Source organism: Papaver somniferum, chromosome 1 (assembly GCF_003573695.1).
Source record: "Papaver somniferum cultivar HN1 chromosome 1, ASM357369v1, whole genome shotgun sequence".
Taxonomy (NCBI): domain Eukaryota; kingdom Viridiplantae; phylum Streptophyta; class Magnoliopsida; order Ranunculales; family Papaveraceae; genus Papaver; species Papaver somniferum.
Genome location: NC_039358.1, coordinates 6,145,877 through 6,160,909, shown reverse-complemented (window position 1 = coordinate 6,160,909; position 15,033 = coordinate 6,145,877). Strand labels below are relative to the sequence as shown.

At 37.7% G+C, this 15,033-nt stretch overlaps 1 protein-coding gene across 1 annotated transcript; it reads left to right on the top strand.

The window, feature by feature from the left end:
* Positions 1-422: 422 nt before the first annotated feature.
* LOC113278457 (subtilisin-like protease SBT2.2) lies at positions 423-7,295 on the top strand. The gene is made up of 10 exons (XM_026527290.1): positions 423-1,131; positions 1,531-1,684; positions 1,951-2,348; positions 2,858-2,953; positions 3,858-3,930; positions 4,145-4,427; positions 5,064-5,395; positions 5,550-5,817; positions 6,347-6,628; positions 6,725-7,295. The coding sequence occupies exons 1-10, from the start codon at positions 875-877 to the stop codon at positions 7,147-7,149; spliced, it is 2,568 nt and encodes an 855-aa protein (XP_026383075.1). The 5' UTR covers positions 423-874; the 3' UTR covers positions 7,150-7,295.
* The last annotated feature ends 7,738 nt before the right edge of the window (positions 7,296-15,033 follow it).

The following is a 15,033-nucleotide window of genomic DNA, read 5'->3' as shown; positions in this document are numbered from 1 at the left end:
CGCAACGTAATTGCACTGTATTAAATTACCCTACTCTGATACCATAGTTGTAGGCCTAAGTTGAAGACTTGGCTTGCAAGATTTTTCTAAGATTTTCCTTTTGGTGTAGCATGTTGAAAAGTTTCTTACTTAGTTTCTCTCTGCAGCATGGTTTGCCAGTCCGTCTGTTGCTGGTTTCCTTATATGTAATTGTGAATTAGTTGTTAATTTACACCTACAAATCCTCGTATTAACCGATTTGATCCTGTATCTAATCACCACCATATTACTCAACTAGAATCTGGACAAACAAATAAATGTTTTTGTTTGATGGAATCTTTTATATTTATCGCACAAAGGGAACAAAGGGCAACCAACGTTCGGAAAAAGAACAAATGACAACAGAATAAAGCATACAACACCATCTCTCCAGTCCAGTCTCCATTGTTGCTTTCTCCTTTTCTCTTCGTATAAAAAACCCTCTTCACACTTCACTCCCAGTCATCCCCACAAACACACCAATCAAGAAAAGTTGCACGTTCCCTATCTTTTCCTCTCTAGTCTCTACTGATGTATGTATCTTCTCTTACACCCCTCCACCACCGATATCAGACCCGTTTACACAGAACCCGAGATTCTCCCTGTTCATTTTTCCAAGTATTTGTCTTAGCATTTATGGCGTCTATCATCAATGGGTTGAAAAGCTTTTCCATCTTCTTCTTCTACTTCTTCTAAGAAAAGGGTCTTGGGGTTTATGAGATTTTACTTGAAAAACTTGAGAGAAAAAAAAGTAGTACTGAAAAAAGGTTGAAGCTTTATAAATGGAGATGGATAGAGGAACAAGTTTTTGTTGTTGAAGGAAGAACCCCAAGATTTTTTTAGTTGAAAAGGAAAAATGGGTGGTACTAGTATTAATTTGGTGGTGGTGGTGGTGGAATTAGCGGTGGTTGTTTCTTTGTTGAGTATGAGAATGGGTTTTTGTCAAGAAGATGAGAATTCAACTACATCAATTTATATTGTTTCACTGAAACAAACACCTACAGTTCTTCTGAATTTTAATAATCAAGGGTTGAATTTAGAGAAGAGGACTAAGGGTTTTATGCATAGAAACGGTTCTTACAGTAGACTCATTACCAAACATCACAGACCTAGGTACTTTTTGCTCTATTTTTCTACTGAATTTTCATTTTTTTGGGTCTTAGATATGCAAATTTACCTTCTATTTTTTTTTTCATTTAGTGTAAATTTTAGTATGGTTAGTTAGTTTTACTATAGTAAAATTGTTATCATGGATAGATTTTGGTTCCTGAATTACAATGCCACTTGTTGGAATTGCTGTTAATTTTGTGCTATTTTGAAGTGGGGTTAATTTCTTGTTGTTATGTGATCTCATGATTATTTTTTGTTCTATATGTGGGAACTGATGTTAATTGGTAAGTAATCATATAATCCGTACCGTATATTGGTGACCAGACACTTAATGAATTGTTTGGAATTTGGGATTCAATTGTGTTTGTTGAATTAATTAGTTCATTGATTTTACAAATGTAGGAATTATTCAAGATCTGATCGGCGTTATGCTGCTCATATAAGCCGGGTTCATGATTCTTTGTTGAAAAGGGCCTTGAGGGGAGAGAACTATTTGAAGTTGTATAGCTATCATTATTTGATTAATGGGTTCGCCGTGCTTGTAACACCTGAGCAGGTTAGTTGTAAGGTTTCTCTTTTGTTTTACTAAATAATTTTCGTTTCATTTCTATCCTATGTAGACACGTACACTGCATTTAGAAAACGCTATTTATGATGGCCAAACGTGGAACTTTTTGTTGACGGAGATTCCTTACCAGGATCATCTTTGTCCTTGTACCATGACTTGGACTAACCTTTCTTGCCGATTCTGAAACTAAAATATGTCTTTGGTTTTTGTTTTACTAATGAAGTGTTTAATTTAATTAAGTGGTTTCGTTAAAGGCAGAGAAGCTTTCGAGTAGAGAGGAGGTAGCTAATGTGATCCTGGATTATAGAGTTAGAACTGAAACAACTCATACTCCGGAATTCTTGGGGCTGCCTCGAGGTGCATGGGTTCAAGAAGGTGGACCTGAATCTGCAGGCGAAGGAATTGTAATTGGTTTGGTTGATACTGGAATTGATCCAACACATCCTAGCTTCTCAGATAACCTTTCCGGAAATCGTTTTTCAGTTCCCACCCACTTCACCGGAATGTGTGAAGTTACAATGGATTTCCCATCTGGTTCATGTAATAGGAAGCTGATTGGGGCGCGTCATTTTGCGGCATCAGCTATAACCAGGGGAATATTCAATGCTTCTCAGGATTATGCTTCCCCTTTTGATGCCGATGGCCATGGAACGTGAGTTGTTTTCCTGCTTTCATTTATAAAAAGTTAATTCATTATGAGTGTACAAAGCATACTTTTGTTATTTTCTTGATCCTTCGCCAAAAACTTCAAGCATCAAAATTTCTAGGCTTCTATTGCATACTTTTCTTTGTCAATAGTCCTGTAATGATTGATGAAACCATACTCTAATTTATAAAGGTGACACGCAAAATGATGATGATTCATCATGGCTCTCAGAGTCAAAATAGATTTGACCCCACAGTTTCCTCTTTGGGGTTAAAATTAAAAGAGTTATGCGAATTTTGTGGGCGTCCGATTATCCTATGTTGGTGGTATCCAGGATAGAACTCACACTAAGTTGCATGTTCATTCACAGATTCTTAACCATCTAATAGTGACTCAATTTTAATTATTTTTGACTTTCATAGATTATCATCATACAATGATGACTACAGATTCTTCCTCTTGTTTTTCAATTTTCCATTCAAAATTTATGTCTGACAGAAATGCTTGAAATGCAGGCACACGGCTTCCATTGCGGCAGGGAACCATGGTATTCCCGTCATTGTGGCTGGGCATCACTTTGGCAATGCAAGTGGAATGGCACCTCGCGCACAGTAATTGTTTCTTATTTCACTTAGCTTCATATTTTAGTTGCTTTGTGATAAACATGTATCTCCATTTACATGTCTATCTGTATTATTCAGTTGATAGACTCTAATGAGCATAAAATCCTACTGTGATAAAAATTTGAGTCCAATTCTGGGGAAACCGAGGGTCAAACTTGCCTAACAGTAACACAACTTGAGTTGAGGGATCACTCTGAAACCATCTGATTTAAATGCATTTACGTATTAACCTTTTGATGTAGGACGTGTTTACAGCCAGAACAGCAAGTTTGTTTTAGGCCCATATTGAAATGGGTATGATTACAAATAAGCTTGATTGTTTTTATCTTAGAAAATATCATGAATTGCCTGAACTGACTTTTTAACCTTAAGACAGATTATTCCTTGTGTGTTAGGGAACAATTTGTGCTATACACTCCACATTGAACGGACAGTAAACTTGTGCCACAAATACAGATGGCTATGTTCCACTTGCGTTCTCTTTACACTTAGATTGAATTTTCCTACAAGGTTCCTTGGAAATGATCCAAGGGATTATTTTTGAGAGTTGATCTTCACACATAGGTCAAATTAGCATGTATGATTATCTTCATGAGCTCCCAGCAGGTGGGCAGAATAGAAACACAAATTGTTCCTCGGAAGGAAATTGAGAAAAATACTCCAAGAGCATGTACAAACTTTATTGATATAGGGGCTTCGTGATGTCAATTGGAAGCTTTGGTTTTCCAGTATTTTATTAATTTTCTCATGGAAGTTACTTAACTTTGTTATTATTGTTGAGAGAATTATATTAATCATTTTTCTGTTAGCACCTTTTGCTTTATGTCCCCATGAGAGTTGCTGCCTTTTTCTTTATAAGATTTTGATATATTTATTGTTCCCTATGTTTCAGCATTTCCGTTTATAAGGCCTTGTATAAAAGTTTTGGAGGCTTCGCTGCAGATGTTGTTGCGGCAATAGATCAGGTACATGGTAATGTTGATTCGACATTTCTTTATGTCAAGGTTATTATTTCATCATGTATGGTAAAAAAATTTCCTTATGGTGAAAAAAGACTATCTATAATGAGGTGTCTTTCACGTACCTTCACATATTTTGTAAAACGCAAAATGGGTTGTTGGATGTATTCATTTTCTCATACATTATATCCGTATTAAATGTCGATCACTGCATTTGCAGGCGGCTCAAGATGGAGTAGACATAATAAGCCTGTCAATCACTCCTAACAGGCGTCCTCCTGGGATTGCAACTTTCTTTAACCCCATAGACATGGCTTTGCTTTCGGCCGTGAAAGCTGGAATTTTTGTTGTACAAGCAGCAGGAAATACCGGACCCTCACCCAAGAGCATGTCTTCTTTCAGTCCTTGGATTTTCACAGTTGGTGCCGCTGCTCATGACAGGACCTACAGTAATTCTTTAGTACTTGGGAACAATGTAACCATCACTGGAGTTGGACTTGCACGTAAGTATGCTATTATTTTATAAACACTATCCTAAAATGGTCAAGGAAAATTAGGTGGCTTAGATGTCATCAAATTTTTCCTTGAACATAGATATGAAACTCTTGATATGTACATTTTTTAGATCAACATCCATAGGATTATACTGTTCTGGCAGTAGCTTAATGCACTAGTTTCAGATTTAATATTGGATGCAGAAACCAAAGTATAGCTTAAACTAATGTTATTAAGAGATATTCCCTTAGAATTAGCAAGAAATCACGATATACCGAAATAAAACAACTCCATCTAATGATTTGCATTTTCAGTACAAAACCATTACGAGGGAGACGAGACATTCTTACAGGGGTTTCTTAGCTTTGAGTTGTGTCTTTATCAGGTTTTCTTCCTCTTTTATGGTTTCGTCACTTTCGTGTGTGAGAATGCCAATGGTCCAATTAGTAAAAATAAAATAAAACTATTTTTACATTTTCACACAATTCGTAGTAGGGTGTAATGCCTTTTTCACGTGAAGCAGTGAAATTTTTTTCTTTGGGTAGGGCTGTATTCACCACTAAATACAATCGCATTTACCTAATTGCCTTGATACTGTTTAATTTAAGCATTTCCTAATTTTTCTTTCTTCAATTTATCTTCAGCTGGAACCGATGAGAGTACAATGTACACACTGGTTTCTGCTCTTCATGCATTGAACAATGACACGAAAGATGCAACTAACATGTACGTCAGTGAATGCCAAGATCCCAGCAGTCTAAGCACTGACGTGGTCCAAGGAAACCTCTTGTTGTGTAGCTACTCTATCCGCTTTGTGCTTGGTCTCTCTACCATAAAACAAGCCTTGGAGACAGCAAAGAATCTCACTGCAGTAGGTGTTGTATTTTATATGGATCCTTACGTTATAGGATTTCAACTTAATCCAACTCCAATGGATATGCCTGGCGTGATAATTCCATCTGCAAGTGATTCCAAGGTGTGTATGCTGTCAAATCTATTCAACTATTTTAAAGTAGTAATTTCTTAAAATTATAAGTAATCTGGCTTTTTGTTGATATTTTCTTAGATTATTTTTGCTTAAAAGAATTAGTCGCCTATCTAATGTGATCCCGTCGTTATCCCTTCTGCAGATTTTACTCAAGTATTACAACTCTTCCTTGGAGCAAGATCCGCTCACAGATAAATTTAAATTTGGGGCCACTGCAACAATATTAGGAGGTTTAAAGGCAAACTATAGCAACTCCGCACCAAAGGTTATGTATTATTCTGCAAGAGGACCTGACCCTGAAGATAGTTTTCTTGATGATGCTGACATATTGAAACCCAATTTGATAGCTCCTGGAAATTTCATCTGGGGTGCTTGGAGTTCTGTGGGCACTGACTCGCTTGAATTTCAAGGTAAATAACTGAAGCCATTATTGCACACAAATGGCTTGCTCTTACTTGCACATATGGACAACTGCTAGCATTTTTTAGACCAACACCAACTTTTTATTGTTCATCAAAAAACTAGATGAATAACTTTTTATGAGAAAAATAAAGTTAACAAAATGGATTGGGACATAATAGGAAGCAAAAGACTAAGAAAATATGTATTTGGGAAGACCCAATCTATCCTAACCCAGATGCATGAGCACTAACCAAGCAAATGCAAATTACATCAAGGGTCATCTTTTATTGTTTTGCTAATGAACAACGTTGGACACACTTTTGGCGCACTCATCGCACCAAGATATCACAACTAGTTGTGGTTGGAGCCTAAATGTGGGGTTTTCCCTTAAAAGGCGACACTGCTATGTAAATCCTGGTTTAGGAATGTCCATGTGGCTATACATCTGGTCTGCAGCATTTTTTTTTACCTCAGTGTATGTAATTTTATGGTTTTCCACTTTATGTATTTTCTGATCAAATTCTACTTTTTTGGCAGATGAGAGCTTTGCAATGATGTCAGGGACAAGCATGGCTGCACCACATGTTGCTGGTCTTGCTGCTTTGGTTAAACAGAAGTTTCCAAGTTTTAGTCCTTCAGCTATCGGATCTGCGCTCTCCACAACAGCTTCAATGCATAACAAGAAGGGTGAACCAATAATGGCCCAGCGTGCTTATGCAAATCCAGATTTAAATCAATCTCCTGCGACCCCCTTTGACATGGGAAGTGGCTTTGTCGATGTAACTTCTGCGTTAGACCCTGGACTGATTTTTGATTCAAGTAAGTTACTTGGTCACTTGATACTTCTAACATTTTAGAGTTGCTGTTCTCTCGGCTACTATATGATTCCTAATACATACGTCTTTTCTTGGGCAGGTTTTGATGATTACTTCTCATTTTTATGCGGCATTAATGGATCCGGTCCTGTTGTTCTAAACTACACTAACCAGAACTGTGGAAATTCAACAATCAACGGCCGTGACCTAAACTTACCATCAATCACAATAGCAAAACTAAACCAAACCACGACTGTTGAAAGAGTGGTTACCAACACTGCTGGAAATGAAACATACAATCTATCTTGGTTTGCTCCTTACGGGGTTTCAGTTTTGGTAACACCGAAACGCTTCTTCATTGAAAGCGGACAAAAGCAAGTTATAACCGTTACCTTGAATGCTACCATGAACAGTTCGGCAGCAAGCTTCGGAAGAATCAGTCTGTATGGAAGTCAGCGCCATATAATTAGTGTTCCATTATCAGTGATCTATAAAATCTCTTACAACGTAACTGAGAACAGCTAATTATACAGGTCTGGGCCATTTCTGTACCATCTTTTGTTCATTCTGACGTGCAAATTGTGTTTACCCATTTTTTCATTCATTGTGTAAAACTGTAAATGTGGAAACACTGATAAAGAAGAAAATGTAGATTATGCGCTTTACTGTTGGTTCTGTCCAGTCTGTAGTGTAACAAATGTGCTTCATGCCAAGTGAGCTTTGTTGGTGTGATTCATGCCAAGTGACCAGAAGTTTGAGACTAAAATTGGATTCATTAAACGACTAAATCTAATGCAAAATCATAGATATCGATTCTGTGTTTTTATTTCTTCAGTATCTTTGATAGATTTAGTCGTGTCTCTTTTTGATGAAAATTTAATTTGTGCACATAATAAAAATCTTCTTTATAAATAGATTTGGAGGAAGGAACTCTTGAGCACTGCGGTTTTTTGGTTTGTATGCTCATTCGCTCTCGCAATTCCCGAATTGCTGCTACACATGTTTTTATGCCTTCAGGTTCATGCGAAAAATCAGTGTTCAACTTTATCCCGCAATAGGCATAGCCAAGAAAATCTTGGAAGTGACTAAAGCGACTAGTGATAATAACATAATACATGACCATGAGGTCACAGGTTTGATCCCAATCTACCGGTGTCTGATGTCGATGCTTCAATTGTACTATTATCATACCAGTTCGGATCAGTAGGAGACTCAGTGGTTGTGGTAGTCAGTGCATTCGACACCACATTATCTTCTTGTTTGCAAGGAAAAACGAAATGATGCGGACAATTCTTTGCAGTGTGTCCAAAACGATCACACAGTTGACTTGTGGGCTTATAGTCCATAGAACATCCTACAAATAAAGAACCCTGTTTTAGGGCATACGTGAATCTTTCAGGGCATACAAATCAAAAAATCCATCTAGGGTGTCCTTATAAGGGGTAACTCTTGGGTAGTTCAATTACCTATATGCCCTCAAATCATTTTAATTACTAATATGCCCTCATCCCTAATATAAAAACCTAAAATCGGTTTTAAAGGAAATCAAAATCAGTTTATCATCCCTTCCTCTTCTCTTGAAGTCAAACTCTTCATCTTCCCCACGAGAAAAAAAAATTTCATCGCCGTGATTAATTGTCGATTCGCCAAAATTTGATCGACGATTAAACAAGACTATATAAAGGGTCGAACAAAGGAAAAGGCAACTGGGAGGCGTTCAAAATCGTCTTCAAATCCCTTAATTGAGCAACAAGAACCCATTGAAGAAGAAGGACCCACTGAAGCTGAAATTGAACCACCGAATCAACCAATCGAAGCACCAACTCCTCAAATGAGGATAAGAAAGTAAGTTCTACAAACCCAATGTCTTATTTGGTGTTTTTAATCTATTGAATATGGAAAATTCAAAAAAAATTAGGGTTTTTGTCGGTTTCAGTGTAGGGTTCGGCGCATAGTTAAACTTCTTTTTATGCCGAAGTGTTCGTCAAAATTGCAACCTGAAAGTGTAGAAGAACAGTTCGGCGTGTAATGTTTTGTATATTTTGTGCTGAACCTAAACACTGCAACCTTGTTTTTATGAGTATACTTTGGGTTCGGCTTGTTCGATAGTGTTGGTTTTGTGCCGAACCATGTGCTAATAGTTTGCATCGAGCGTAGACTAGGTGTAGGTTCGAATCAAAAAGGATTTATCGGGCATGCCGAACCCTAAAGTTGATGTGTTCGGCTTGTTATGATCATTGAATTACAAGCCGAACCTTGCCCTGTATTACAAAATCAAGTGATATTTGATGGGTTCGTCTAATAATATGTGTTACGGGGTAGCCGAACCGTGTGATTGGCTATCTCTTAGAAACCTAGACTTGAGTTAGTTCACCAACTTTCAATATGTTAATAAAATTTTAAATTTGTTTTAGGAATAACGAAGCTAAAAAGAGGAGGAGGACGGAGGTTACGCCTTCATCTTCTAAAACACCCAATCCTCGAGGAGGAGGTAACAAAAAATTGGAAGCTGGAGGAAGAGGAGCTGACAAAGCCGCAGCATTAGTAATTCGTGAAGCACTTCCAGAGATACGAAGAGAAGAACAAGAAGTTGATGGTGGTCATGTTAATGAAGAACCTCAACATCAACTGAAAGATAAGCATGTTGCTGAACGTCGGGTTAAAGGTTTGCACATTCTGATGAGAATAACGTAATCGAATCTCGAGATGATGGTTTGCCCCATGGAATTACGGAAGATGGAGGAAGGGTGTTGATCGATTACGCCGAATATTGGGCAAAGAGAATATATGAGACTCCCGATCATGATGATGCAGTCTGAGTGTTGAGACACCAGAGGGCGGCGGAATGGAAGTTGTCTAAATAGGTTCCCGAGGTAATTGCTTACGTCCAATCCTCTGATTTATGGCCTGTCATTCAATATGGACATAAGGAATATGATAGTGTGACGTCCTCCGCTTTCTCCGAGTGATTTTTTCCAGAGACTTATATGTTTCATCTACCCTTTGGGGAGATGACAATCACTCCTGATGACGCAAACAAGATTTCAGGGCTTAAAGTGCGGGGTACAAGCGTGGATGCTGACTATTATGATATGAGTTGGGAGGAGCTATATAATTTGTACAAGGAATGTCTTGGTTGGGATAATTATAAGACCGAACTCGAGTTTTGTCGTTCCGTTAAAGATGTAAATTCTGTTCACTTTGAAGGTGATTCAAATAAGAAGCTCAAGAAGGTGAAGCTTACTAATTTGAAAAAGGAATTTGAGAATACAGCTGAGAAAGTAAAGAATGGGCAGTTGGTAATGGACGAGATCAAAGTAAAGCAAACCGCAACCTCCTATTTGCTTTATACTCTTGGCAGAGATGTCTTCCCAGACCTATCTGGAAACAAGGTGAATGCCAATTATTTAACATTGTTAAAGGATCTTGAAACCATTAACAAATACGCTTGGGGTACCACCACTCTAGCTTACCTTCTCGATCAAATTGCGACCGCCTCTAGGTTGACAAGTACAAACATTGGAGGGAACTTCACTTTGTTTCAGGTAATTCTCGACTAAATTCCATTATTTGTTTTTTCAACAATGCAATTGTTTCTTTATTCAGTGTATGGTTCGGCACATATGGGATAGCCATTATAAGCCGAACCTTGAGTTATTTTAACTTTCTTATTTTAAATTTCAAGCTGAACTTTAAGTAATTTTAACTTTCTTATTTTAATTTTGGATGTAGGTGTGGGTATATGACCATGTCTCGACTTTGAAGTTGTGCAAAACACTTGTAAAGGATGTCGATTGGGTTGATACACTTCCAACAGCGGCAGAGTACAAGTTTGAGGAGGAGATGGCAAGGAATAAAGAGCAGTTGGTGGCAAACTTGAGAGAGAGGTTAGACTCTTTGGAGCTCAAAGACGTCGATTTTGATTCATATGCCAAGCCGGTGGAAATTGAATTTGATGAAGTTTCTGATGGTATCATCCCGGTGGGTATGTACTATGGACCATTGTTTTATCCCGGTGGTTGTGTAATTTTTGATCCTCGTCGAGTACTACGTCAAGGAGGAGCCGTCCAAAAGGTCCCATTGTTTGACGATAAATTCACGTTGATGCCAAAGAGTTCTACTGGAACTAAAAGCAACACTTCTTCATGGACTCCAAAGTATGATCCCGAGCCGAGTAATGAGCATTGGAAGAATTTAGATGCCAACATATTAAATATGAATTTGATAACACTCGTGCCGGATGATCCTCGTGAAGCTGATCCGGGCTACATGGATTGGTACAACCAAATTTCTCATCCTTTTATTATCAATAAGGAAAGTCAGAAGATGGTTGATAAGTCGAAGGGGAAGAAAAAGGCGACCATCTCCAAAAATCCCACTTATGAAAAACTATTAAAGGCTTACAAAACAATGGTAATAATTCATTATTCTTTACTATTGAATTTGTTATAACATAATTAAGATATTATATAATTTACTCATAATTAGAAGTTGTTGACAAATGAAATTAGGTTGCGGCGCTAAGGAGATGATGAAGAAAATGAAGAAGAAAGCTAGTTGCAAAGAAGCGTTGACGGTTCAGGAACAACATCATTTCATCGACGAGTAGAATGCTATTATAACCCAAGGACGAGGACCCCAGGTACCAGCCAAAAGGCCGAAGAAGAAGGGGGATCGAGCAGCTGGCGAAGGCACAAGCGGAGGTAGTAGCAGCGGACCAACCGGTGATGACATCGCGGCGGAAGATGAACGTGGAGGTCCCAGAACAAGAGGTCGTGGAAAAGGCCGTGATTATTGAACTTTTATGTTTTCTATGTTTACTTAAGTACACTTTTATCTTGGATTTGTTAACTTTGTTATCGACGACTCGACTTTGTTGGTTTTTGCTAGTTTATTTTGTGTTATCGACAATTTCGATTTCGATCCTATTAATCGTGTTATAGACAGTTTCAGTGTTCACACGTTCAGTGTCAGGTTGGACTGGTAATGTAACTATAAATACAAGCCTAACCTGACAAAAGTTTCCTAGTTCGTATGGTTTTGACACTATCATTACAAGCCGAACGTGTAAAAATTTTCAAACTTTTGAAAATTCTAGCCGTTACTTATCAAAGTTCGGTTTATGTTCAAAACGTAATATTAGCCGAACCCTGACAAAATTTCACATATTCCTAGGAACGACTGTTTTTTTTTTTTGAAAAATATAACCGTTGAAAAACTGTATTCTATATATAGCTACCTGTTGTTTCATATTCTAAAGCACATATGATCAGAAAATGGCATCCCCAACTCCGAAGTTTACTCTAGAAGAAGATTTGTCTCTTTGCACTAATTAAGTAGCATATTATCCGAAGAAGGGTGAAGAACGACGAGCGAACGATCTGATGAATATGTACTACTTGGTTAGAATTCATGAAGCTTTCAGCACGGAAATAGGTAATCCTCATAACTGGAATGGTGCATCTTTGTTTTGCCGAATTCAAACTATAAAAAAAGTCGGAGATTTTATAGCTTTAGTTCGGATAGTTAGCCGATATCGACTCAAGGGTGAAACATACTCTGAGATTGTAGTGCGAGCTCTAGAGGAATGGCGAAGATGGAAAGGAAATAATTTCAAGTACGAAGATCACTACAACATCCTTAGGAGGTTTCTCATTACCCGTTTGGGATATTAGAATATTTATTATAAGGATGTTATGTAGAAGCTTGTATGTAACAAGGATGTAATCAACAATTTCTTTGAATGAAAAAACTCTATTTTGAACGATAGTTGGGTGAAATTTCAGTACCAGGTTCGTCTCCTTTTAAAACCAAGATTATAAGCCGAACCTGGCAAAAGACTCTGAAATTTTATTTTTCCAGGTTCGGCTCATGTTAAACCAAGGTTATAAGCCGAACCTGGCAAAAAACCCTGGATTTTTTTAATTTTCCAGGTTCGGCACATATAAAACCCAGATTACAATATGAACCCGTCAACTCCTCTGTGTTCGGCTGGTATATTGTTAGCCGAACATTATCCTGTGTTATTGGTTACTAACATTGTAAAAAACGATACATTTCATTATAAAAAGTAAACCACTCAAATATTGTGTTTTGAGGGTAATTGCAATTCTAATGTTGTATCATCCTCATCATACACTAAAACCAAAAGAGAAAAGATAGATTGAATACGCTATTAAATACAAAGAACATTTTTATGGAGATCCTAAACGAATCTCATCCTCTTCACTAACATATTTCTCATCATCTTCACTAACCTGTTTTTCGTCATCTTCATCACTTGAAAACTCCATTACTTGTCCACTTGGGGGCTGCACATTCAGAGAATTCCAAAGATCTATTTCTGTCGCATAATTTTCACACCAATCCATCGAATAATTATTTTCAAATCTAGGCCAAAAGGATGCACTCATCAAGGGTGGTAACGGGCAACCGGGTTTAAGTTTGAAGCCGATAAAATGACAATTTTGAACAAATACAAAAACAAGTCTTCTATCCTTTACACCATCATGGCAAGGTTTTGTTGGAGGCTCGTAAGTAAAACTACTACCCGTCCATGCGAAATAATATACGACGCAATCGAATGTCTCCGCTATTAAAAACCCACAAATGGGCATTGACATCCAATGTTCTTCGGTAATGATTAGATCCCCATGCAAACGACGTTCGAATGGAATGTACTCCGCTGCCACCCCTTTATCTCCTCTTGGACCTGTTCTCATCATTGTCTTATAGAATTCTTTGTTTTTACGCAGGGTTTGTAACAATCGTTTACGAATATAGTTCACTTCATTTTGAGGGGGCACCAGATTATTCCCTTCCTTAAAAGGACCAAGTTGTTCCACCGTGACGTAGTATCCACAATTTCCATCACCTTGTACGTCGTCCATTTCTACAATATGCTCATGAATTGTTGGTGATAGCTCTTACAAGTAGTTATCATATATAAAATTGACAGGCCTCAAATATTTACCGGACTTATCTCTTTTGGGTCCTCTCATCCTACCAATTTCATGTACGGTCCTTTTCTCCTTTATCTTGGTTTGTGAAGGATACACATTTCTCTTTCCCTTGACATCCTCTTTATTATCCTTTGCTTGTGACGGACAATCATTCTCATTGACCTCGTTGTTACTTGTTTCAGATTTTTGAATACTCGAACGACCACGTTTTCTTGAAACTTTCACTTCTTTCTCATTCGTCAACTTCTCTATTTCCTTCTTTGCATTTTCATACCTTGCATCATGGTATTCAACGTCGGATGGATCCCTATAGGTAGCCAAAAGTTCCTTGTTTGCTTGTCTAGCTTGGAAATTATTCATTTTCTTACTCTTCCTACCTTTAGGGACCCCCTTCTCCGGTTCCAAAATATTCTCTTGGGTGAAAGGATACATGAACTGCATCATGTTGTGCCAAAATATTTGTTTTTGATCTGGGAACATCTTCTTATACATCTCCGCCAACTTTTCCCTTTTGTCGTGTCCCAAATCTCTAGATCATTCTCGTCGTCTTCGATTGGGAGAGGATCGAAGCTTAATTGTTTCAAAAAATGATCAATATCCTCTAATGGTATGATACCATCCTTGTACCGAAGAATATCGTGGCGGCACGGAAGTCCCATAGATGTCTTCGACTTACAAACACACTCTTCCTCCAAGTTGGCGCCAAATTTCTCAATCAACTCTACTTCTATCATCAATAAGTCAATGCATAGATACGAGAGATTTTAAATTAATCCCCATAGCCATTTACTCTTGTGATCTTTGTATTTGAACATAAAGCTATGTTCGAACGCCGCCTTAATTCTCACAATATCACTTTTAAAATATTCATCAATTGCATCAAATACCGTGGAAAAAGTGTCAACACATCCAAAAAGGTTCTTCTTCAACCGATAATGTGCCGACTCTACCATGCTTGTGGCTTGGTTGTCTAAGTGTTTGTGTCGATTAGTGAAACAAGACACGAACCTTTCTTTATTAGGTTCCAACACATCTTTGACCAAATAAGTAATGATTTCGGGGTAGTCGGTCCTCCAATGACGAATAAGCATTTTAACATTTTCTTCGTATACATCCTTGGTGATTGACCATACCAAAACTTCCCATTCTCTATGTAAAGAAGCCCACAACATCTCATTATATTCATATTTTTTCAAGAATTCCTTCTTTTTCACTACTCGTTTTTCCTCCGGTAGTTTATCAATATTCTCTAATTCTTTCATCTTAAGTGGTTGAATTATTGGTTGGCATTTTTCCTCACATTGCACCATATATGAAACGTACAAAGAAAGTTGAAAGCATCCGGAAATACCTTATTAATAGCATACATCAACGATGAATCTTGATCGGATACGAACACTTTAGGAAGAGCACCCTCCTGGAAGATTAACTTCAATTGTTCTAACCC